Source organism: Coenobita brevimanus, chromosome 106 (assembly GCF_032717465.1).
Source record: "Coenobita brevimanus isolate Jiangsu-jjx chromosome 106, ASM3271746v2, whole genome shotgun sequence".
Classification (NCBI taxonomy): Eukaryota; Metazoa; Arthropoda; class Malacostraca; order Decapoda; family Coenobitidae; genus Coenobita; species Coenobita brevimanus.
In genome coordinates this window covers 5,202,711-5,228,182 of record NC_137059.1, presented here as the reverse complement: position 1 = coordinate 5,228,182, position 25,472 = coordinate 5,202,711, and the positions used below count along the sequence as shown (strand labels likewise).

The 25,472-nt window shown below is 43.2% G+C and overlaps 2 protein-coding genes across 2 annotated transcripts in view; one reads left to right on the top strand and one right to left on the bottom strand.

The window, feature by feature from the left end:
- LOC145416423 (meiotic nuclear division protein 1 homolog) overlaps positions 1–23,199 on the bottom strand; it is a 43,296-nt gene extending 20,097 nt beyond the window's left edge. Inside the window, exons 1-2 of the mRNA XM_080285371.1 lie at positions 23,070–23,199; positions 2,373–2,531 (exon numbers count right to left, since the gene is read on the bottom strand). The gene's annotated coding sequence lies outside the window, so the exon portion shown is untranslated. The remainder of the gene's footprint in view (positions 1–2,372; positions 2,532–23,069) is intronic.
- Positions 1,552–15,257, top strand: LOC145416505 (uncharacterized). The gene is made up of 8 exons (XM_080285462.1): positions 1,552–1,576; positions 8,168–8,472; positions 9,280–9,417; positions 9,984–10,067; positions 11,459–11,542; positions 12,448–12,528; positions 13,490–13,645; positions 15,108–15,257. The coding sequence occupies exons 1-8, from the start codon at positions 1,552–1,554 to the stop codon at positions 15,255–15,257; spliced, it is 1,023 nt and encodes a 340-aa protein (XP_080141588.1).
- Positions 23,200–25,472: the final 2,273 nt, after the last annotated feature.

The window sequence follows — 25,472 nt, the reverse complement described above, 5'->3', positions numbered from 1 at the left end:
GTTGGTTCACAGAGCATTGGTGGTGGTGGTGGTGTGGATCAATGGAACCATAGTAATGTGGCCCCACGTGGTTATACCTGTGAGAAAGCGTGCTACGTTCCCATTGGCCCACATACACAAACGCTGCTGTGACTTGACTCAAATGAGTGGAGGGCAGGCGTGATGTCACCCTCAGGGCAGCCTGGCACTGGTAGAGACCACAACACGTCACAGGTGGGCGCGGTTTGGGTTGCTAAGATACACTGAGCTACCAACTAAGCACTGGGTGAATAATGTGTGAACTTCGCTGTTCCTACCACACCCACATAAACAGCATGAACTTACGGTTAATAATTCATTACACAAATTTACCGGCTTAAGTATCGATTAACTGAACAGTTCAGCAAAACAGAAGTGACAGTTATTGCTTCATCCTTTTAACTAGGCGGAGATCTTTGTCCTAATGAAGTAATTTCCCGAAACTAAATGGCAGAACAGGACAAAACTACAACTTAACATGCTATCCAAAGAACTTCGTGACTAGCATCATTCAAGTATTAAACTCTTGTTACAGCTAAACATTCAAGACGGGGATAATTTTACGCAAAGGTGAAGAGAACAGAGTATTGTCAGAAATTATTCTCTTCTTAAGCTTACGCTGAGAGGGAACATAGAATCTCAAAAAATTATGATGCCCTGTCAACGCGGCAGGCCAGCACACAGCCGTGGCGTTCCCATACACCCGCACGACAACCAGCCCATCAAACACCACAACATTCCTGAACACACACACACACACACACACAACCTCACCACAGCACCACCACCTCAGTTCGATATTCATCCCTGCTCACTTCCAGCCAGAAAGCGGCAAGGCAGGGGCGTCCCAAGCGCAACAAGTTATCCTGTTTGTGGTGCGATGTGGTACGGTGCCCGTCAGTTATGATCATTAACCTCTTCAATCCGGTGACGCGCTTTCTATTATACTCTTACTGCCTCCAGACGATTATACTTGGTTGAGGGACGACTAGTGATCTTTCCTAGTTGCAGATAATCGTCTAGTGATAGCCTGGCTGTAATGAATAAGACGTCATCGTAGTGAAGGGGTTAAAACTGTTTCTGAAGTGTGCTGAGAAAGCAAAGTTACGCCACCGGCATCCTCAGTATCGTTCAGCCACCATGCCATCCTCGTCGAGAAAAAGAAGCGACGGTGGAGCCAACAGCGGCAAGACGCAGCAAAACGGGCAGGGCAAAGGCACCACCCACAAGTACGACAACAATAACCGCAAACCTCGGTCAGAAGGCAAGGCGTCTGTGGGTATTTTGAAAGCAGTGGGCAGGCTCATTGTTGTTTTAATAAAAGGAGTGGCTGCTTGTGGTCTTCTTCTTATCATCTTCAACCTGACGCTGACACTGCTAAACAGAGCTGTGTTCAAGGGGAAACTGGACAACTACCTTCCCATTAAGACTCTGCAAGATTATATGGGCAACTGAGATCCTCTGTTTGGCCGCGGCTATCGTCTGACCCCAGCAGTTGTGCTTGACGGAACAGTCTTCAAGACGGAAATTATAATGGAGCCGCTGGCGCCTAATACAAGTAAGGCAGACACAAGCACTCGGAATGGAAACAGACGACATGAAGTTTTAGTACTACTACTAATGTTATAGATACGCTTTATAGTATTAAAAAAAAAAAAAAAAAAAAAAAAAAAAAATCTTACTGCAAGTGATTATGTACAGCACGTTCTTAACACTGGGTACTTAATGTCGTGCCACGTCGGCAACAAAATCATTGTTACCATCACAGAAAAGTACTTGAGTATGCTACAAAGTAAAGTTTAGGTATAAAAGAAAAAAATGAAACAATTTATACGGTCTGTACAGAAGTGTCTTCTGGCGACTCTGACCCAGTCATGTCACTACAGATGTGCACATACTCGTACTGAGGACTGGGAGGTACAGGACTGACTGCAACATTGCCAAAGGAATGCTGGATGGTCTATACACACTCACCTCACACTGACATACTTCTGTGCACATTGCCATGATGAATAATGAACATATAAAAACAGAATTTTAAAAAATCCTTTGTCTATGGTATGACCTCTGACCCCATAAAACTCTTCAAAAGGACACTAAATAAATAACAGGTGTCGCGGGGTATTTGCTTAAGAAACAATAGTAGGGTACCAGGTCTGAAGCGAACTAGTGAAGAAACAAATGAATGGTATCAAACTGGAGAGAAAAAAAAAAAAAAAGGAACAACACTGAACAAATACAGTACCGTATCTTAAAAGGGTTCTTGGGGAACAACAGTTGGCTCCTGGTTCTGCGAAAGATGATGGAAAAGAGGAAAAGCAACATGAGGTCCAGCAAAGGCGTACGTTTCTTACTTGTACTGTTGTGTGTGTTTGTGGTGGCGAACTTCCTCTACCTCGTGTACCCGTCCAGCAAAAGGAACTCTCTCTCAGGTGAGTCCCGTATCTACCGTTGGATATTGTGCTCAGCACAGCACCACCTCACGATCATATGACACTGGGTAGTTACTGTCACTGTAAATGAAAGGTACACAAATATTTCATTCACTGGGCAAATACAGTGGCGGATATAGATATCGATTCATTTTATTACAATAAATAACGAGACTGGGCAATGAATTTTGAAACCAAGTACTGTGACCGTCACAGCCCCCCCCCACAAAAAAAAAAAAAAAAAAAAAAAAAAAAAGCGAGTTTCATAACTGCTATACTAAAAGAGATCGTTGTCAAGAAGTGTATAAAGTGTAATAAATTAACCTCAAATGGCGGAGTCCATCATTAACAAGAATAAAATTACCTGGAGGCGACAAAGTAAATATATAAATAAATAATAAGTGAATGTAAATACATAAATAACAAGTGCATTCAGTACTGCCCTGCAATATAAAGTCCTCTAGCAAATGATAACCATACATATGTAACTGACCTTGGGAGAAGATGCATGCTTGTTTCTTCCTCACGACACACCGTCATGGTATGGGGAACAATTGTGTGAAACTATATAAAAATCTGTCAATGCATGTGGAAGTTACAGAGCGGACACGAAATTGCAGACGGACTGACGTGCTGACGGAATCGCGCAAACCTTTAGTCCCCGACCGGTGAAACAAATATAATAAATGGTTAAGATTTTTGGCGTCGTCTTAGGGTTACAGTCTATTTGATGTCACCAGACAAAAATCCCTAACCATTTATTTTCAGCTTAGGTAATGACCAAATGTAGTCGAAGTGGAAGATGACTAGTAACCAAGGATACTCATTCCTACCTATATCGAAGGGTCATCGAATTTCATGTAACCACGACTTCATATTCAAGCAGAGTGGCCCAGGCTCGTCTGGCGAAAACAAAGTTAACAAACTGGCTATGGGACACCTTTCAATAATCCGTGACGTATTACCTTAATTTATTCTTGCTACATCCGGCAGATTTTGTTCTGTAACTTTTAGGATGTGGTGTGTGTGTGTTAATGTAGGCTATACGTTAACTCCTACAACTCTATCAAAAGCTGAACAGAATTGCCTGGAGATAGCAAGAATAAAATTTAATATGTCATCTGACTCAAAACGAGAAGCCACCACAGTGCTGAATCAAACCATCTGGCATGTAGCACAGAGTGGCCCATATATAACACACTTCTATCGGTCAGGCCTACGTTATCAGTGTCTAACCAGCATCATTTATTCACTTCCTACTCCTCCTGTCCCACCCAGCCCACACCAGCACACTGAGCCGTCCCCGCAACACTGATACCGTCTAGCTAAACGTTATTTCAGATCCACACGATATAATACTTAGGATTTCTGTCGCCGTCAAAGGGTTAAGCAGGCATACGTTCCCCTTACACAAGGCTATTAAATATACATCACTGTAATTACGCAACCCAGTAAATTATTCAGTGGGTTATATTGTCTACTATTTTAAGGGTACGTGTTCCTGGCTAAAGAAGAAGAAAAAGAAGAAAAATAAGAGTACTAGATGCCGTGCAATATGAAACACACGTACACATCTCTTTCACTGCTAGGATGCTGCTGGAGACGGACGCCTTCATGTGCTGGCACTGATATGACCAGGCGACTCAACTACCAGTTTATACGAACGTTCCTCTACTACTTCTTTATCCCTCAAACGAATGGTGGGTTGCAAAAGGATAAATTAAGCCTGCAGTCCACTGGGATCACAATTCAGATGCCCTTTTAGCTTATGACAACTTTCATTTTTCTTTCAATTTTTTTTTTCTTTACACAGCTCCTCCTAACACCCCCTCACCCCTCCTGACACCCCCACACCCCTGACACGCCTTCGCCCTTCCTGACACCCCCTAGCTCCTAACCCCCCCTCATCCCTCCTGACATCCTCTCACCCCTCCTAACAACCGTTCACCCTTGTTAACAGCCGCCCACCCTCCTAACAACCGCCCACCCTCCTAACAACCGCCCACCCTTCCTAACAACCTCCCATTCTTCCTAACAACCTCCCACCCTTCCTAACAGCCGCCCACCCTTCCTAACAACCGCCCACCCTTCCTAACAGCCGCCCACCCTTCCTAACAACCGCTCGCCCTTCCTAACAACCGCTCACTTCTTCCTAACAGCCGCTCACCCTTCCTAACAACGCTCACCCCTCTTGACACCTCTTCACCCCATCACCCCCTTTATGAGGCGACGTGGCAGTATCGACCACACCACAGTACACACCACCACCACACCACACTACGCCACATCAAACCACACCACACAACACAACACCAAACCACCACCACACCACACTTCAGCACACACCACCACCACACCACACTTCAGTACACACTACCACCACACTACAGTACACACCACAACAACACCACACTACAGTACACACCACCACCACACCACACTGCAGTACACACTACCACCACACCAACAACACCACGCTACAGTACACACCACCACCACACCACACTGCAGTACACACTACCACCACACCACACTTCAGTACACACCACCACCACACCACACTTCAGTACACACTACCACCACACTACAGTACACACCACAACACCACCACACTACGCCACACCAAACCATCACCACCACACTACACACCACCACCACACCACACTGCAGTACACACCACCACCACACCACACTGCAGTACACACTACCACCACACCACACTGCAGTACACACCACCACCACACCACACTGCAGTACACACTACCACCACACCACACTGCAGTACACACTACCACCACACCACACTGCAGTACACACTACCACCACACCACACTGCAGTACACACTACCACCACACCACACTGCAGTACACACTACCACCACACCACACTGCAGTACACACTACCACCACACCACACCACCACATTACACTAAGCCACACCACCACCACCGCACCACACACACCACACCACCACCACACTACACACCACCACCACACTACACACCACCACCACACCACACACCACCATGCTACCACACTACACACCATCACACTACACTATGCCACACCACCACCAAACCACATTACGCCACACCAATACCCCACCACACTACATACTACACACCATCATCACACCAAACTACGCCACACCACCACCACCACCACACTACGCCACACCATCATCACACCACATTACGCCACACCACACTACATACTACACACCACCACCACACCACATTAAGCCACACCACCACCATACCACACTACGCCAACACACCACCACCACATCGCACTAAGCCAACACAACACCACACTTTGCCACACCTCCACCACACTACACCACAATATGCCACACCTCCACCACACCAAAGGTACGTCACACCACCACCACACCAAACTACAAAGGCCTACCACCACCACCACACTACGCCAGACCATCACCACATCACACTACAGACTACACACCACCACCACACTACGCCACACAACCACACCACATTATACTACACAACTACACCGCACTAGGGCACACAACCACCACACTACTAAGCCACACTACTAAGCCACACCACCACCACATTACTAAGTCACACCATTAACACCACCGTCATTCCCTCCACAAAACCTCACCGACTTCCATACCTCTCTTCTTTAGCAGTTCCATCTCCACTGCTCTTACTCTTGACTTTTCATTTTCATGCCACACCATAGCCTCACATCCACATGTTAACGCTGGCACTAACACTCCACAATAATAATAATAATAATAATAATAATAATAATAATAATAACAGGTACGACAACCCTCTTCGATTAACCACTGCAGAAATCCCGTCTAATGGTGACAGTATTTACATTCCTAGGACTCTCTCCCAAATGCAAAACACATCTGGCATTACCGGAAACATGATATCTGTGTTAGTCCGACCATTTCTAGTAATCATTAGCCCTTATGAATAAGTAAGAACTAAGAATCTGCTCGTCATATTACGTTCTAACACACCCTCACCTCTCCTGACACCTCCCCACCCCTCGACACCCCCTCCTGACACCCACTCACTCCTCCAGACACCTCCGCACTCCTCCAGATACCCCCCTCATTCCTCCAGACATCCCCTCACCCCTCGACACCCCCTCCAGACACCTCCTCACTCCTCCAGACACCCTCTCAGTCCTCCTGACACTTACTCACTCTTCCAACCCTCCCCCCCTCCCCTCCAGAAACCCCCTCACTCCTCCTCACTAAACAGAATAAGAAAGAGCTAGATAAAGAATAACTAAGTCTATCGACCAAAAGGTGAAGATGTAAGTGCTTAGCCTACATGGTACGGCATACTGAGTGCGTCTGAGGGTAAGAAGAGACATGAAGGGCCAAGATGAAGGCTCGATATGTTAAGCCAGTGTGCGAACGCAACGTAAGAGTGATGAGGAAGCGGAGGTTATAAATAGAATCAGAACGAAATATGTATGACAATGTATTTAACAAACATTACGCCCCCTTTTAAACTTAGCAGTATATGGATTGGCTCTACCCCAGTCGTTTCGAGTTACCAAATCAGACGAGGCTCTTTAATGTAGATGATTCAAATGAGTTAGTTCATTTATGGCCTATTTCAACAGGAAATCGAATGATAACTGCTCAAGCTTTTTTTTTTTTTTTCTATTCCTGGATCCTGCCAATCATTGTAATTACGGTGGTAAATTAAGTTAGAATGTAAATGACTATGATATACTCGTAAAGTACACACGATCGAAAAGTATGCATATGAAGGTCCGAGGATATCCTAACTGCTCAGTATAGCTTGATATGTCCCGAGATTATTATTATCCATTACCATGTGACTAAGCATGTTACGGTAACAACAACGTCTGGAACCAACATGGAGTAGAATTGTCAGGCATTTTGAAGTTAACATCACGTGTAGCGTCACAGTGTTTCATGCCTAAGTGTGCACTGATGTATATTTACACTCAGAGGAGGGTACTGTCATCACTGGTGTCCGTCCTTAGAGTTGGGCGGCTGGGCGTAGACATTTTCGTTTCCGGAGCAAATCTCAGAAAGTATTAACTACAGAGTCATGAAATTTCACATACTTATATGTCTTAAAGTGAACTGGTGCCTTTTCATATGTATAATGCTGTGTCTTAAGTACCGAAGTTTTTTTTTATGATAATTTGTTTTCTCAGAGATTTCAATGCGATCTGCTGTCTCTGTGCTATACTGAGGGGAGTGGGAGGGCTGTTATGCGCTTGGTTAGGTGTGCAGGGAGGTGGGGGGTTTGTGCTTGGTCAGATGGAGGGTTGCAACCGCGTAGCGTTGCCTACGTTTACATAATGTCGTCAATAAAAGAACGTACCGGGGCACACTTCAAGTAAATCAATTTCACACTACAGACAATAGCTAGCATACTAAATTATAAGAATATTCGCCTCAAAACGCCACGATATCACTGAATCACTCTTGCACTACACTCTTTTGATTTGGTGTACATACTGTAAACGAAAGGCAAACTGTGGGCAATGTCCACACGAAATGTATGCTGCTGCTGGTGGGTGCGGGCAGAAGTTTTACATTACTGTAACCCAAACAAGTGCCCCAACTGGATGCATGCGGGTGCGGGCAAGAACTTCTTTGGGTAACAGTGATGCAGAACTCTCGCCCACACCAGTCAGCATTTGGTGAGGACGCAGCCTAAGCACGGTTGTGTGTATGGCAGGGCTGGAGCCGGACCCCAACGCCCCGGTGGTGCTGGTAGCGGATGATGAGGCCAAACCCCATCAGGCCACAGGAGAACCGCCTGAGTCCACTGGTAAGGTATCACCACCGCTGCGGCTGCGACTAAAACCAGGTTCATTAGCCAAGAACTTCCTCGTGTTCTCCAATGACCATGGCGGTGGTGGCCTCCTGACAGACGCACTGTTCAATATTTACCAGGACGACGTGTTTTTCCTCTATCAGCCGCTGTACAAGATTGTTAAGGAACACCAAGAACCACCACCTCACATACTTGATGACAAACAGGTGAACCCTACAATTATCATACCTACTCTGACCTTCCTCATTCTGTTTAGACTTTCTGTAATTAATTATACTCTCTTCACTATGACTTTGCCTGAAATTGCCGTATCTCCACTTTGAATTCTCAGTCTGAACAACATATTAACACCAAAATATGATGTTAGTAAAAAGGAAGTGCTGTGGGGAGCATTTAGGGCCGTGGCATTATATTTTAAAGGAGCTACAGGAAGTTAAGTTTCAAAAGGACGAAACTCTGGGCCAAGTTAAGGCAAAAGTTGTATATTATTAACTGCCCATAAAGATTCAACTCATTCGCAGTCCTAACAATGTTCCAACTTCCTTCCGGATACCGGCAGACAACTGTATTCAACATTAGCGTCGCATTCTATATGGCCTCGGAGATTTCTTAGCACTGATTTCTTGGCGATTTATTAAACAAATTAATTTTCTCTCTTATGTTACTAAAATATTTCTAGCAGACACAATTTGCTTCAATAACACGAGAATAACAAGACGCAACAAGCAAAAATAAGTTGCTTGGGATAAGGACTTAAGATATCTCCGAAGCAACTACAAAAACATGGCTCTAAAAAGGGTCTGTAATTGTGATAGTGTACTGGCAGAAAATGAGCCTCCATTATTCATAATTGTACATAAGTGCCTTGTACCAATAGAGTACAGTATTTATGTAACCTCCACCTGGCGAAATAACTTGTGAATATAAGCAACTCTGTGTGTGTGTGTGTGTGTGTGTGTGTGTGTGTGTGTGTGTGTGTGTGTGTGTTGACCTAACCCGTGTTCATATAACAGGGTGTGGAGGGCGTGGGGTGGCTACAACACATATACAACTGTTCCCTGGCACGGCACCCTGACCTTCTACACGAGCCCTACCTCTGGAAGTCACGTGCAGTATTAGCATCCTACACCACATACTGTCAAACCAGCAACGTAAGCTAAATGTCTCTTAACCACTTCACTCTCACGACCTCTATTTCATGCCGGTTACTTTTCACAGCCTTCACTAAGCTTAAGTCTACTCGACGTGAAGTTTGATACGATTTTCAACTCTTCAGAACAAGACCTTTCCTCAGCTAAATAAAATCGTCTGGAAGTAGCAAGTTTAAATTTAAATATATTAATACATCATCGTACAACATCTTTCCTCGGCTGAATAAAATCGTCTCTAAGCAAGATCAAAACTTTAATCGTATACGTCATTGAAGTGATGTGGTTAATCATGCAAGATTTTCCCAAAGATAGCCTATGGAAGCAAAATATAGCCTATACAATTACATGCTGATATTTCCACTGATATTTCTCACAAATGTCCGCATACAGTCACTGCGAAGACTAATAACTCTCTCGTGTGTGTGTGTGTGTGTGTGTGTGTGTGTGTGTGTGTGTGTGTGTGTGTGTGTGTGTGTGTGTGTGTGTGTGTGTGTGTGTGTGTGTGTGTGTGTGTACAGGGTAGTGGTGTTGGTATGGCAGGGTGTGTGGCTAGGGCGTGCCGGCAGCGTGCTCTACGAGGTGCCTTTACCGTGCGCCTCCCGCCTTCACATCTCATCCACCTAATTCAGCACTACGCCAACACTCTCAAGGTCAGTACCAACAACAACTCTACTGCTCTCATATCTCAGAACAGTGATGCACTTGTTATTTCTTGCTATTTACACACGATTTTATCTAATTTACAAGGGACCTGCAGAAGTGAAGGGGTTAATAAGTCGAATCCCTGCAATCTGGAAAGTCTATCCAACGGTCTATCTTACGTTCAATATAATCGTCTGATGATAGTTTGATCAGAACGAAAAATGTTATCGAACTGAATGGATTAAGCTGAACTCTTGCTCCACAAACCCGAACCACACAATTTGAACATTCTTATCTGCCAGTGTCCGTCCCACGATCTACAGGTAGCATGGCCTTCAATAAGAGTAATAATAATAATAATTCACTACTGCACACACCTATAACACCATTTCCATTTTATCTATCTAAAGTGGACACTACAACTCCTGTCTTTTGTCCAGGCTGACAGGGAAAAAAAAATCCCATTTCCCTGTTACAACTGAGCATTAAAGATGGGGAGATAGCAATTTTAGGTCAAGCTGATGTGAAAAGGCTGTACCTATCTTGGGTTGGCATAACTATCAGGACAAACTGGTTCTGGAGACTCCCTAACACATATTTCTTAGTGATTTACTTTACAAATTACTCCTCAACAGCCTCTCGTATGGTATTTAAATTGTTATAGTATCAACAAAGAGTGTCTTAGACATAACATTTGCAGTATAAATTGCTAATACTAAGAAAGAGGTGTAATGAAGCCTCCTATGTTACAGTACTTATGAAGCCTCCTGTTACAGTCCTTATGAAGCCTCCTATGTTACAGTACTTCAGCTTACAAATGTACCCAAACAGTGATGAGATTAACGAAGGCTATGTACCCAAGCCTATCGTTAGGAAGTCTCTGAGGTGAAGGCAGGTATAATTATCAGAGGACACCAAGGATTATATATTTTCATGGTGCTAAGCGGATTATTTTCCTGTGTGATCTAACTTGCAACATAGCATTCCAGGGGTCAATCTAAGTCACTTCTGGTCCATCACAATTATAAATCTACAGAAACCAACTCCCCCCCCTCTTTCACACACACACACACACACACACACACACACAACAAAACTAGATAATCGTCACTCAGATATACACTTATGTTTACATAACTAATTCTAACAGGAACACACACACAAACACTCCTGACGTAATAAAGACAAACAAGCATACCTGTACACAATTCTAACTCTCAGATATACACATAAAACTAAAGGTGGGTTCTGTGTAGCCTGAAACAGAGACAAAGTATAAAGAATTCAGGCTATATCCTGTGTATCACTCCTGCCCAACTTATTAACCTGTCAAAAAGAATCAACCACCTAAACATGAGTCTGTCTAAGCATTCCTCACACATAAAATCTCATTCTACAGATAGTGGTGGCGCTAAGGGACCCCAGGGCGATACTCAGCGCACGCCAACGCATTTACCAACAGACTGTCAACTTGCAGCATAAGGTTATACCTAACTGGATTTGTGCACTGACAACCTAGTGATAAATATTCTTAACAAATTTGTACAATTAATAAGAATCCATTGCAATTAATTATCACAAATCATATGTCATATTTTTGTAACACTTGTATTCACTATATCTGGTTTCTTTTCATCTGTGAAAACTAGGCCATTCTGGCAGCTTGAATACTATGTTGTGGTTGCATAAAATTCAATGTCTGTCACGAGATAGGAAAGATTCTCATATACTTAAGAGTCTCATCAACCCTCCATTATAACTATGCTTGGCCATGGGCCAAGCTGAAAGGGGTTTCAGATCTTTGTCTGGTCAGAGTATGGTACACACACTATTGTTGGGTTGCAAAGTGTCTGGTAACTGCAGGAGTGAATATAACAGTAAAAATAAACTCATAAAAAAAAAGTCACGGCAGCTCGAGAAAGTTCACGAATACAGTCCCTGATCATGTCACTTATTTTATGCACAGTGCTAACTGGTTTTGCCTGTACCGGTATTTTTACGAGTTTAGAAGACGAATAACATGGTAAATGAGAACTAAATGAGTGTCTGGATGGTGCTCTCTCTCTCTCTCTTTCGTGTGCGTGAACAGGCTTCACTGCCGGACATGACAAACAAGGTTTCTTGAGACAACATTGGGTGAAGACAATTCAGGTGTCAATACTGTACACGCTTCATTACTAAACCACAAACCGTTAGAATATCTGTCAGGATGAAGAAACAAAGCTTTAGATATGGTTAGACTAATGAAAACCAAATTCAAGAATAGGCATGATGAATGTAGAGAAAACAGTGTACTGTACTGTTTTCCACAGATTTCATGCACAACCAAATATGAAAAAGCGGTGACTGTGCGAGGCAGGAGGTAACTGCATTTCTTCTTGCCCACAGGGAGCAGAGCTGTGTACTGCCATGGCCCAGATGGTGGATCACGCACACCTAATCCACTCACAATACCCAGGTTCAATCAAAGTAAGAGTAACTGGTCATACATTGATTCGCTATCCCTAAACTAGCCTACGCTTCTCTTTCTTTCAACTATGGTTCTCATAATTTAGAGGATTTGATGGCAGTATCACTATACAGTAGTCATTCAAATTAGTCTGTCCATCACCTTCCTGTCATCTTAAGGCATGCACCACACTCTCTAATTTCCTTAGTTATCAATCCACTGTATTGTATGTTGTCACACTTCAGTTATTTGAAGTCTCCTTCAGGAAAAAAGTTCATTCTACTTTTGACACCAGACAGCAATTTATATGGTGATAGAAGTAACATCCCAGATTCCATTTGGAATGCCTCACATGGCATGATGACCTTCCTCCAATGTTAAGTATCACCTGCTTGAGTGAGAAGGTGCTCAGCTCAGCTACTCTGCTTATCATATGTGGAATCCAAGTAGGTGCCAATCTTTTTTTATGGCTGTCGTCTGCACAGCACCAGCTGCTGACTCTCACGTCTCTTTTGTGCTCTATTTGGTGTACTGCTTTATCATTAGGCCAGTGGTTCTTAACTTTTTGTCCTCTTTGCACCGCTTTCAAAGCATCAGACAGTTATCACACCCCTACCCCAGTTCCATGAAAACAATACTATACTGCACTCTTCTCACAAGTATCCAATAACTGATCCTCAAAGTTTTTAATATTCATTTACAATTTCACATAACTGACAACTAAATAATTCATTACAAACAATGATTAATTTATTTATCCATTGCATGGTGTGTTAATGCTTGTCGTGCAAACCTAGTGACTGTTGCAACAACTCCCTGAACTTCTTCTAACCACTCCTTTACCCTATGCATCTGGGATTCATCACCATGTAAATTTCTGTCTGGTGTCAAATGTGGAATGAAGCCTCTTCCTGAGGGTGGCTTCAAATAACTACCCTGAGTGAAAAAATAACTGTTGTAACAAAAATTCATGATTTGCAGGTGGTACATTATGAACATCTGGTGCTGGAACCACACAAAGTCCTGTCTCACCTCTACAATTTTCTGGGATTTGAAGTGTCTAATGAACATTTATCTTCAGTGATGAAAACCCTAAAACTAAATCATCCTGAGGAACTACGTTTACAAATGACAAAGGTTAGTTTAACCCTATGCTGGGCCAGCCTTGCGTAAATTTTCTAACCGTTCCCGGGCTGAGAGTGAGTTTCCGCAAAATACTTGTGCATGTCCAGCGTGTTCACCAAATTGTTGTGCCATGTATCTGAGCCATGAAAAATCGCAAAAAAAATTGACATGCTGCCACATAATTGGCCTGGAATTGGTTGGCCAACAAACGATGCATTGGCATGTCATCAGCCCCGAATACTGTAGTGTTAATAATACAATACAGTAGAACCTCATTAACAAGGTTTCTGATATTTTGGAATTTCACTCATTTCTGCTGCTTTTTACTGAAATTAAATACAGTAATGATAAAATAACTGCTACCAGCTGAAAGTTTACCAAATCATTCGTCAAATGACAAAATTTGCACGGCCAAATCATAAAAGCTAGCAATACTTGAATATGGAGTATCACTCAAAGTGTTGAGCTATAGCCAAAAATGTAGCAGAACTGTAATGTACAGGTCTATAAATATGCAAACATATGGTACTATCCCACTCAACTTCAGTTTCTCCATAGTCCTTGATGTAACTGTGTACCACAATACCACCTGATAAGATTAAATCTTAACTGCCCTCACATTTTTCATATTAAAGTATTTTTCTACTTTATTATGGGATGTGCTATACTCAAGGCCACCCTCCATTTCCTTGGGAATGATTATCTCAGTTTTTAATATGTTGTCTGATGCTTTCTTCAAAAATAGCAGTCTAAAAATGATATCTTTAGAACATCATATCTAACTTTGAAATGCTTGTGTTCTAATGAGATAACACTTCTGAAGGAAAATACCGTTGAATAGAAAAAACATTCAAGCAAAATCTAACTTAAAAGTGAGTGCCACATCATACAGTCTTAACAATCTTTGAAGCTTAACCTGACTTTTTTTTTCTGGAAAAAAAAAAAAAAAAAGTGGCAATCAAAATGATAAAATAAAAAAATTAGCTAAAAAAAAAAAAAAAAAAAAAAAAATCAGAGGATCAATAAAATTTACCTTAACTTTAAAAATTTTAAAAATTGTAGAGGGAAGGATGACAAAAAGGGAATGTTTAAATGATCAGTCACGGAGCATGTTTTCAAAGTGTGATAACAAAACTACGTTCTGGAAGTGACCGTGTAGAAAAAAACATTGCACAAGCAACCCTTTTAAGGCAGCCATGTGTCACAGTCTAATAGCTGCCTGGCCATTACAGTATGTGGATCCTAGCCCTACCATAATGATGCACCAATTAAAACTTTACAACAGCTGATAGATACTGTGCTGTCAGTTACCAGTATACCTCTCACCAGTGACTCTCAAGGGTCTAAATACAACACAGTGTACTGCCTACTTTGAATTAGGTACTTTAGATACAAGTGTATGGAATGAATGCACTGGACCCAGCATCATACACACATCTTCAACTGTATAACCTTGATCCTCATGTTTCAACAGATGTGGCAAGTGGAGCTGACTCTGCAGGAGAGCCGAGCAGTGGACAGGGGTTGCATGCAATATTATCCCATGCTGGGCTACCTGCCTGTCCCACGCAGGCTCATCTACACAAGTACATTATTTCAGCCATGGGATGACTCTCAGTTTTAATGGGTGGGGCATATAGGCTATACAAAACACTAAAATGACATAGGGTTCATCAATCAATATATAAATTAAGGTAGAGTGCAGGTGCTGTTGTTGTTGTTGTTGTTGTTGCTGTTAATCAAGCCATCTTTCTGAATGAGCAGACTCATCCACCACAGGCAAGCAACCTCCCCTGCAGGGTCGTCCTGTGCAATAAGCTGATGTCCCCTTGAGGCTGACAGTGCCTCATCACAGTAAGGGGTGGGGAATTGAGCGGACATTTGGTTCCTGGAACACCACATTTGTCTCTCCACTCAGTTAATAGGGGTACCATAGTAGGCTCCACCTCACCCCGTAATTTGGCTACAGTATATGGTTACCACCCATCACTGTAAAAGGTTTCCATAGGTCACAGGAAACCATTAAGTTTGTTACTCATTGTAGAGCCACCTGAAGTGGAATGAAGAGTACCATAGCAAAAAGTGACGGGATGGAAATAAAGAAGCAGGAAGGGAGGAAGGCAGACACAAAGATAAAATGAAAAAGGGGAAGGAAGAAGTAGGTAGGACTATATCCAATGGGTGAATGACAGCTGTCACCACCTACCACTGATAGTACAGGTTTAGACTATATGTTCTGCTTAACTGTGCAATTCAGTACAAATATGACACATCTCTGTTTAATAATTCACTGCATGGGTACTGATGTGTGTTTTTGTGTGCTGATGGTGTGTTGTTTTAAAGACATGTAGCCTAGGTGTACCCAGAACACGGAATTAAAGGAAAAATCACTCATACCTAAATTATGACTCACTTGGATCACTTCTGCAATAAGAAAGACAATAGTATGGTACTCTATAAGTTTTTAGGTAAAGGTAATGGTACCATACACATTATCAAACACATATTTCATAATGAAGTACAGTACTGTATGCCAAATCTATATAACACTTTAATACTGTATAAAACAATGCTGAGCTGTAATTAGAAAGAGTGGCCAGTAAAATATTGTAATACCTTAGAGTCTGCTTGACTATAACTACTGTGTTTTCTTTACCTATGGGCTAGACATGACTTATTGTGGCACTAGAGCTTACATCATACTGGATTACTGGAACTATGTACTGGCCTACCAGAACAGCTATGAAGCAGAGACAGCTTGAGAGATTAATTCTCACTTTTTCCAGTACGTTCCACTTTCAGACTTCCTTTAATTAATTACTTTCACTCTTAAGCTCCCCTCCCCTTTCCTTTCTTCCTCCTCTCCTCTTCTTTTCATATCACTTTATCCTTTATAGGTTAGTTTCCCACCACCCTCCTTCTACATTACTTCACACCACCCTCCCTCTACACCACCTCACACCACCCTCCCTCTACACCACTTCACACCACCCTCCCTCTACACCACTTCACACCACTCTCTCTCTACACCATTTCACACCACCCTCCCTCTACACCATTTCACACCACCCTCCCCCTACACCACTTCACACCACCCTACCTCTACACCACTTCACACCACCCTCCCTCTACACCACTTCACACCACCCTCTCTCTACACCATTTCACACCACCCTCCCTCTACACCATTTCACACCACCCTCCCTCTACACCACTTCACACCACCCTACCTCTACACCACTTCACACCACCCTCCCTCTACACCATTTCACACCACCCTCCCTCTACACCACTTCACACCACCCTACCTCTACACCACTTCACACCACCCTCCCTCTACACCATTTCACACCACCCTCCCTCCACTCCACACTACCCTCCCACTACTCCACTTCACACCATCCTCTCTGTACTCCACATCACCCTCCCTCTACTCCACATCACACCACCTTCCCTCTACACCACTTCACACCACCCTCCCACTACTCCGCCTTACATTATACGGTACTCCCTCTCCTCCATTTCACCCTTCCTTTACTTCTCTTGACCTTCCCTCCATTTCACTTCACCTTCCTTCCACTTAGCTTCACAATATCCACCCCTCCACTTAATATCACCCTCCATCCAACCACTACATACTAACCTCCCTCCAATTCACTAGTCTTTCCTTATACTTCACATTAACCTCCCTCCAGTTCACTTCATTCTCCCTCCACTTCACATCACCTTCCCTCAAGTTCACTTCACCCTCCTTTTATTTCATTTCTCTTCATTCTCTACTCCATTCAATTCATCCTCCCTCTACTTCATTTCTCTTCACTGCCTCTCCACTTCATTTCACCTCTTTTCTTCACTTACGCCTACCTCCTCATTTCGTCTTTTATTGCACTTTTCTTTTCTCCCTTCCTCCCTCTTCCCTTCGACATCACTTCTCACCAGTGTCCGAATTTTAAAACAAGGCATACATGACTGTCTTTTGTCAGGTCCATCTGAATCTCACTATTCCCACAATATGTCATTTATGCCAATATAGTGATCATACCCATTACAGTGCGTACCCAAGTTCGATGTACGTCATGTTTAACCAATTAACTCTGCGAAGATCCCTAATATATCATCCTCCCAAGGTAAACATTTCCACTGTGTTCTGCGAATTTTCATGGTGGATTCAGAAGTTATCTTGCTGACATTCCATGGCAGTCTTTCTTCTCTAGTGATATCAATTCTATCCAGTCCCACATTAATGAATTAATACAAACTGGTATGGAATTGTTCACGCCAAGCCAACAATTAACTGTTGGACTCCTAAAAATGGTTTGATAGCAACTGTGCCAGAGCAATGGGCCAAGTCATTAGCACAGAACTCCTACTTAAAATAAAAGACATCTGAATTGTTCAGACAATTTAAAATTGCTAGAAACCATACAAATGCAGTAATAAATCTCGCTAAATCAAACTTTCTTCACAACCAAGCATCCAAACTACTAAACAGTCCTAATGACAATCGAATATTCTAGTCAACTGTGAAGTTGTTCAATAATAACTTTATCATCACCCGTTCCCCCACTAAATTCTTCAAATGTTAATATTACAAATGACCTGCATGGTAAAACGAATACCCTTGCCAGTACATTTGCCAGAAAGTCTATATTACAGGAAGTCAGCCAGAACGTCCCTGTACTAGAACTTGACTCTCTTGAAATTGCTCGACTTAAAATACAGGCTAGATAAGTAAAATCCATTCCAGACAACTTATCAACCATCAAAGCTCCAGGCCCAGATGGAATTCCTCCAATAGTTTGAAAAAGTGCTCCCCAGAATTTGCCTCTAAATTATGCAGACTATGCATATAAATTTCTTCATTCCCTAATTCTTGCAAAGAAGCCAATATCCACCCAATTCCAAAGAAAAGAAGTTCCTCTGACCCCTCAAATTACAAACCAATAGCTATCACATCTTCTCTTGTCAAAGTATTTGAGATTGTACTTAATAAGCACCATGAATCCAACAACTTGGTGATACACAGTATGGTTCTCGCCATGAACAATCCACTATTGATATACTGAATCACCTGACTCATACCATCCATCAATCAACTGACCAACATGTAGAAGCTCAAGCAGTAGCCCTTGATATTTCTAAAGCTTTTGACAGTGTGTGGCACTGTTCCCTGCAATCCAAACTCCCTTGCTATGGACTGTCTTTTGTTCCTCTGATTTCTTCATCCACTCTTATCTTAAATGTCAGGACCAACTGCCTAGCCCCGGGCTCCTACGCTCCTCATGGGGCAATGTAGGATTGGATGATGGATGGATGGATGGATGATTTCTTCATACCTCAGCAACATTAGATGATGTACACCCCAATTTCCACTCAATTAATGCCAGCATGCCACAAGGATCAGTTCTGGCTCCAACCCCATTCCTAATGCATATCAATGATCTCTTATCCGTCACCCACAATCCCATCCATTTATATGCAGATGACTCAACACTGCACAGTTCATTTATACTTAAACACCCATTCTCAAAGTTTACTATCTCCAACTCACAACTGAGTACAGTGAGTCCTCAGTATACAAAAACTCGACGTACGAATTTTCGATGGTACGAAAGTGATGAATGTAGGACAAATTCCACAATACGAAAAGCCTCTGTCTCGATGGTACGAAAAGCAATATGAGAGGAAATACAAAAAATTCAAAATGGGCACACTGTACAACGCTGCGCTCGCTTGCGGCAAGAAAATGTACTAACCCCTCTTTGGTAAACACATTTTCGCGCGCTTCTCAGTCGAGTCACATCCGTCCTCCCCTCTCAGCTTCACTGAACGTTACGCTGTTTTTCGCTGTTCTTCACCATTCCATATTTTCACCATGCCTCCAAAGCACCCTGCATCATCTCCAGCATCTGGGCACCAGCATCGTACTCTCACTCTTGAGAGGAAATTGGAAATAATAAGACGCCACGAGGAGGGGCAGGGAGTCTCGGAGATTGGGCGAGCTTTAGGCCTTGCACCGTCTAATACTGTACTACAGTACTAATACTACAGTAATTAGCTGTATGTTTTATTTTTTAATGTCTGTACAATAGTATAGTACTGTATACGTGTATTGCATACTTCAAAATAGGAGGGGTAAAGTTTAAGTCGGGGGTCCAATGGGGTCCTGGAATGCATCTCCCCCTTTCTATGTATATTTCAATAGGGAAAATCGTTCCAATATACGAAATTTCGCATTACAAAAGTTTTTTTTTGGTCCCTATCCCTTTCGTATATCGAGGACTCACTGTACAGCCATCTCCATAAATCAAGACTTGTCTAAGATCACTGAATGGGGACAAAATAAATTTGTCTCCTTTACTGCTAGTAAAACCAAATGCAGTATAGCTATACAATTTACTAACAGACAGATACTGCTAGATCCCTGTATTACCAGTACCTTCAGTGCTACTAATATTCCTATCTCTGAAAGTACTGAAATTCTCGGTGTTTCACTTAACAGTGCCCTCAGCTGGACCTCTCATGTCTGATCATATGCTAAACCCGCCTCAGAGAAACTTGGATTACCGATATTGTATGGAGTCCATAACTTCTTCATTGATGGGCAGTTAGCTATAATTCATAAGAGTCACGTGTGCTCTCAGCTGGAATATTGCTCATCCTTGTGGACTGGATGTGGAGAGGTTGTATTAAAACAACTAGACAAAATTCAGGAAAAAGCTGTTAGAACTATTAATAACCCTTCTATTACAAATAAACTACCTCCCCTACAAGTAAGAAGGAATGTTGCCCCTCTTGCATTACTTTACTGATATTTTTATGGCAAATGCCAATATGGAGGGAGAATATCTATCTAACTTCTTCCTAGTAAGTACTGTACTGAATTACGAGAGGGCTGTGTCCTTGCTCCCATGTTTTTCAACATGTGCATGGACAGAGTACTTGACCAGACTGTGAGTCCAAGTCACTGTAGAGTATGAAATGGCAATTTTAGGGTTACTGACCCTGACTTTGCTGATGACGCAGCTATCTTAGCGGAGTAACTGGAGGTACAACATAGTGCCCTCAAGGAATTTCATGAGAATGCAAAGCTGCTGGGATTAAAGGTTCTCGCTGCATCAGTCTGGCCTACATGGTTACAAATTCACTCAACTCAGGTATCTGGCATGCCATTATTTGTGTTGAAGGATTAAAATGCAGATAGACAAAACAAACTGATGGCCTCTCAGAGTTAAGTTACTGTATGTCAACTGCTTAAAAATCTTGAACCCCTACTCTGTGCAAGGAAGATTACTTAGAGATGGCTTACTTAAATGCTGGAAAATTTTCCATCAACAATCCTCCACTGCACTGCAAGATCCTTTTTCCTCAGCTCCAGCAACTAGCATTAGGGGTCACAGATTCAAGATGGCCAAACCCCACACAACTGACTGCAGATGCAGGTTCTTCAGTGTTAGGTGTATTGATCACTGGAACTCCCTGCCTGATGGGGTTGTCAGTACTAGCTCTATCGACTCATTCAAAAGATCTCTCCACTTATTACTAGGAGTTACTCTGTTCGGATATGTTGACTGACACTCCCTACAAAAATAATTCCAACTAGCTGTATAACCATCTGGCATATAGTAAACAACTCAGCCCTTCCTATGATATCAGCCTACCAAGCATAAGGTACTAAAGACAGGGCTGGCATGCCAGCAAATATAGGCTACTCTATGCCATATTCTATCTATCTAGCTATAGCCTGACGCCATAATCCCACAAGGGGCAGCCGTTTATATTTCAGTTACATTGCTTTATCAGAAGGAGGACTAACCCTCTGCCAACCCACTTGCTGACACATAGGGAACATGTATAGGTTGGTTAGCTATATGGTTGCCAGCCAGTGCTGTAACTGGTTTCCTGGCTTAAGAGAAACCATTAGGTTTGTCGCTCAATATAAAGCCACCTGACAGGGAAAGAAGAGTGATAAAAAGCAACACAAAAGACAGGAGAAACAGAGAGAGAGGAGAGCAGACACAGAAGAAGAATGATAAAGGTGAAAGTAGGCAGCACTACACCATGTGAGTGGATAACAGTCACCACCACCTACGGTACCCTATTCAACAAGAAAATTTTTGCCGTGCCAACTGTTAAATCACAGGGGTAGCCAACCAGGTGAGTACACCATGTGAATAATCTTCAAGGCACTGGAGCTCCCTGTCTTACTCTATGGCTGTGTGACATGGACACCAAACAGTGACCTGAAGTGGCAAATTGGCCCCTTTAGTACTAAATGCCTTTGAAGGATCATGGGATAATGCTGGAACAACCAGGTACGTAATAAATGATTACCCACATAGCCTAATACTGTACATCACCATCCATCCATCCATCATCTAATCCTACATTGCCCCATGAGAAGCGTAGGAGCCCGGGGCTAGGCAAGTTGGTCCTGACATTTAAAATGAGAGTTAATTCCAATTACCAGTATATGGATACATGGCCCATTTTCCTGAGGCTGACCCTGCTCATTGGTGACCTCTGAAGGAGTTAACCCATGATAGAAGAGACCAAAGTTAGCAGACGTTTCATCTTTGCCTTGACAAGTCGCCTCGACAGATTTCTTGCTTGTATAAACGAAATAACATGCAAATACATTTATATGCATTGTAAATCAATATTTATGCAAAATAGAGGTCTGTCAAATTTCTTGTTTGTATATGGAAAATAACATGCAAATACATTTATTTACACTGTAAGTCAATATTTATGCAAAACAGAAGTCCGTCACGGCATGTTGGTGAGCTAAAGGGGAAATACCAGCTAACTTTAGAATATTTTCATTCTGAATCCTGATTTTTTAATAATAAACACAATTTTTTGGCCGAATTTCAGGTAATTTGGCGTATATGAACCAAAAAGGTGAAAAAGAATTATATTATTTTCCTACTACAGGTGCTGATTTTGTAAATAACCACCGATTCATATTCCAACCCACCAGGGGAAGGTCATGGAACTCATGGCTTGAACAGGTTGATCATTCATGTTAAGAGATGCTGAGAGGGAGAAGCATCACTGCCTCGAAGGATGCATGAAGAGACCCCTGAGAATGGCGTTAGAGCGTGAGTGATGTTATGGTCTGACGGCGTTTGCCCTAGCAAGATAATGGCGATGATGTATTATAAATGCATTGTCTTCTAAGCATGATTTTCACCGCTACTTTGCCTAGGCTATATAGTCTACCCGAATTCGACTGGGTAAGCAGGTACTAAAGATCTGACTGAACATGCCAGTACGAAGAGCACTGATACTGAAATGTTCAAATAACAAAAACTTTTTTTTTTTCTTCTTTTTTACGCCAGACCTTTGTCGGCATGTAACCAAGTTCTTCAGTATCGTTGCTAAATAAATCGTGTCTAAAGTATGTACAATGCACAACACAAAAAGTACTCACCAAAGTGCCCAAAAGACCGTGTTTCTATTTTCTGGCAAGCACAGAATATAACCACCATCAACTATTAAACCGAAAAGTCTACACGCCCAGCAGAAGCAATCCGACCAACAAAATCCCCGCCTCAGCGTCTGCCACTGTTTACATCGTCTCTCCTGCCATCTGGTGGGTCACGTGTGTGGCAGGCCAAGCACGGACGCCGGGAAATTCGAGCTAGTATTAAATGTCCTGTAAATCCAGCTAAAGTGACACCATGTTTCAGCCACTGCTTTATTTCCTTCGTACTTTTTCACGGCACGTTATTGCTAGTACCAGACACGGATTGAGAGGGCATACGCTCCCCTATTTTCGACACATCAGTAAATAATGAACAATGATCTTTACTAAAATATATACAGTATATACTTACTATACATTGCACTTGCCTATCTTGCTGTACTCCTTTGACTAAAACAAGCATAATGAAAGCGCATTTTTATATGGCTTTAAATGTAGTAAATTAGCCCCCATCCCCTTTTCTCAATGCGCGCCTCACCACCTCCCTACGGACTGTCAAAGGAACACTTCAACTCAGCAAAAATAAAGGACAGCTCCCCTTTCTTTCCTATATGTATACTTTTCCTAAAGCTGTCGGACAATGAGTATGGCATCACTGGACCTTTTGTTTGGCATAAATCCAAACTGCCTCATTAAAATGCCACTACAAGTAAGAATGCCCTCACCTGGCTGTTTTCAATGGGGTCTGCCTCCAGAGAAAACGTGTTCTTGGGAGGGGTAACTATTCCAAACTACACATACTTGTTTATTTTTTTTATTTGGTAAGAATTTATATGTAGTACAAGAGTATATTGGTTTTCACACAGTAATGTAGGCGATATAAGCATTGTTTCACTCACCTAACACATCAATATATGTACAGCACCTTTTTTGGCGACATTACTGATAATTTCTGACCGTTTCTTCCTCTAAAGCTACGTAAAGTTTGTCCTCCACATTGTCATCGATTGAGGAATCACTCTGGCCTTGAATTTCGTACCGTGGCGCGACATGTCTTTATTGGCCAGGTCACTGGTAACTATAATGCTAGGCGTTCTAAGGGTCGGCTCCCCGTCCCTTAAACGCCTAGTGTGTAGCTGGGCTCTTTCTAGACTGGAGCTTAGACAAATAGGAGAGAGGCAGGACAAAAACTCAAGGCAACAACCTTACACGTGTATTACTAAGCTACACAGTGGAATGGATAGATGTCACGGATACAGATAGCCTACATTGGACTCTTACGTCTAGATGGGTTATCAGTAGGCCTATCGCGCAGGATACTGCTCGGGTTAAAATGAATAGTACTTGAGGTTTACGTATTATTAATTACAGGAAGTCTAAGTTTTATATATTCGTGGAGTTGCTGGTACTGTTTCACTGTGGATAAGTGTTACTTTAACATTGGGGTCTGTGTACGGTTTTAATATTAGGAGGTGTTATCAGATGGTACCCTTATCTCACTGTGTGGCCACGTTCACGGTTGCACTATCACTTTTACTCACTGCACCACTTTGACATCATCACTGGTGCTTCTCTTACTAGCTTCCGGGATGTGGTTAGTTCACTGCTCTGCCTTCATGTCACCGAGTCACGGACACTGTGCTATCACTGTCACTCCTTTCTGATCTGGGCGTCATGGCGGTCAGGTATAAGGGCGGCGGGGGTGTCACAGCCTCACTACTGACGGGGCTGGGTTCTGCCGGGGGTCTCTGCGTCCAGAGGCCACGGGATTACGCGCAGGGGCGTCCTCTCTCGTCCGGGACTGCAGGTGGCAAAGGGCCCCGCGCTTTCAGGCCTAGTGGCTGGAGTACGACCCTCAGGGCTGGGGCCGAACAACTACTTGCACTTCTCGCTCAGGCGCCTGACGGAGGACGAAGATCTCCGGCGTCGGGGTGTGGGGAGATCCCGCCCGGGGGTCCTGGGGGCGGTCTGGGGTTCCCAAGGGCTGCAGTCCCCAGTGCTCGGCAGTGCCGTCAGGAAGGGGCTGCGGCAGCGGTCTACATCGGGGTCCACCAGGTGGGTCCTCTCCAGAGCCGGTTGCAGGGAGAAGAGGCCGGGGGAAGTCATGGGGCCTCTCCAGTACTCCTCCAGGCTGGGGACTCCCTCTGAGTCGTGGGTTGGGAAACAGGAGTCAGCTCCTGATGGAGGAGCGGCTACAGGCCGTCTCCTGCCATAGGGCGCGGCTACTGGCCGTGGCCTGGGGGAGGGAGCAGCTGCCAGCAGACCCAAGGGCACCTTCAGAGCAGCTACAGGCCATCCCCTGACGAAGGCAGGAGCGGCTGCAAGCCGTCTCCTGATTTCCCTCAGAGCAGCTACAGGCTGTCTCCTTCAGGAGGGTTGAGCAGCTACAGGCCATCTCGGGAAGGGCAC

What these genes read in the sequence shown, in the direction of transcription:
- LOC145416505 (XM_080285462.1), top strand. Translation starts at nt 1,552, where the DNA reads ATGGAGCCGCTGGCGCCTAATACAA. An exon ending in ACTACGCCAACACTCTCAAG is followed by an intron (nt 10,068 to 11,458) that starts GTCAGTACCAAC and finishes CTCATTCTACAG; the next exon opens with ATAGTGGTGGCGCTAAGGGA. An exon ending in CTGTCAACTTGCAGCATAAG is followed by an intron (nt 11,543 to 12,447) that starts GTTATACCTAAC and finishes TCTTGCCCACAG; the next exon opens with GGAGCAGAGCTGTGTACTGC.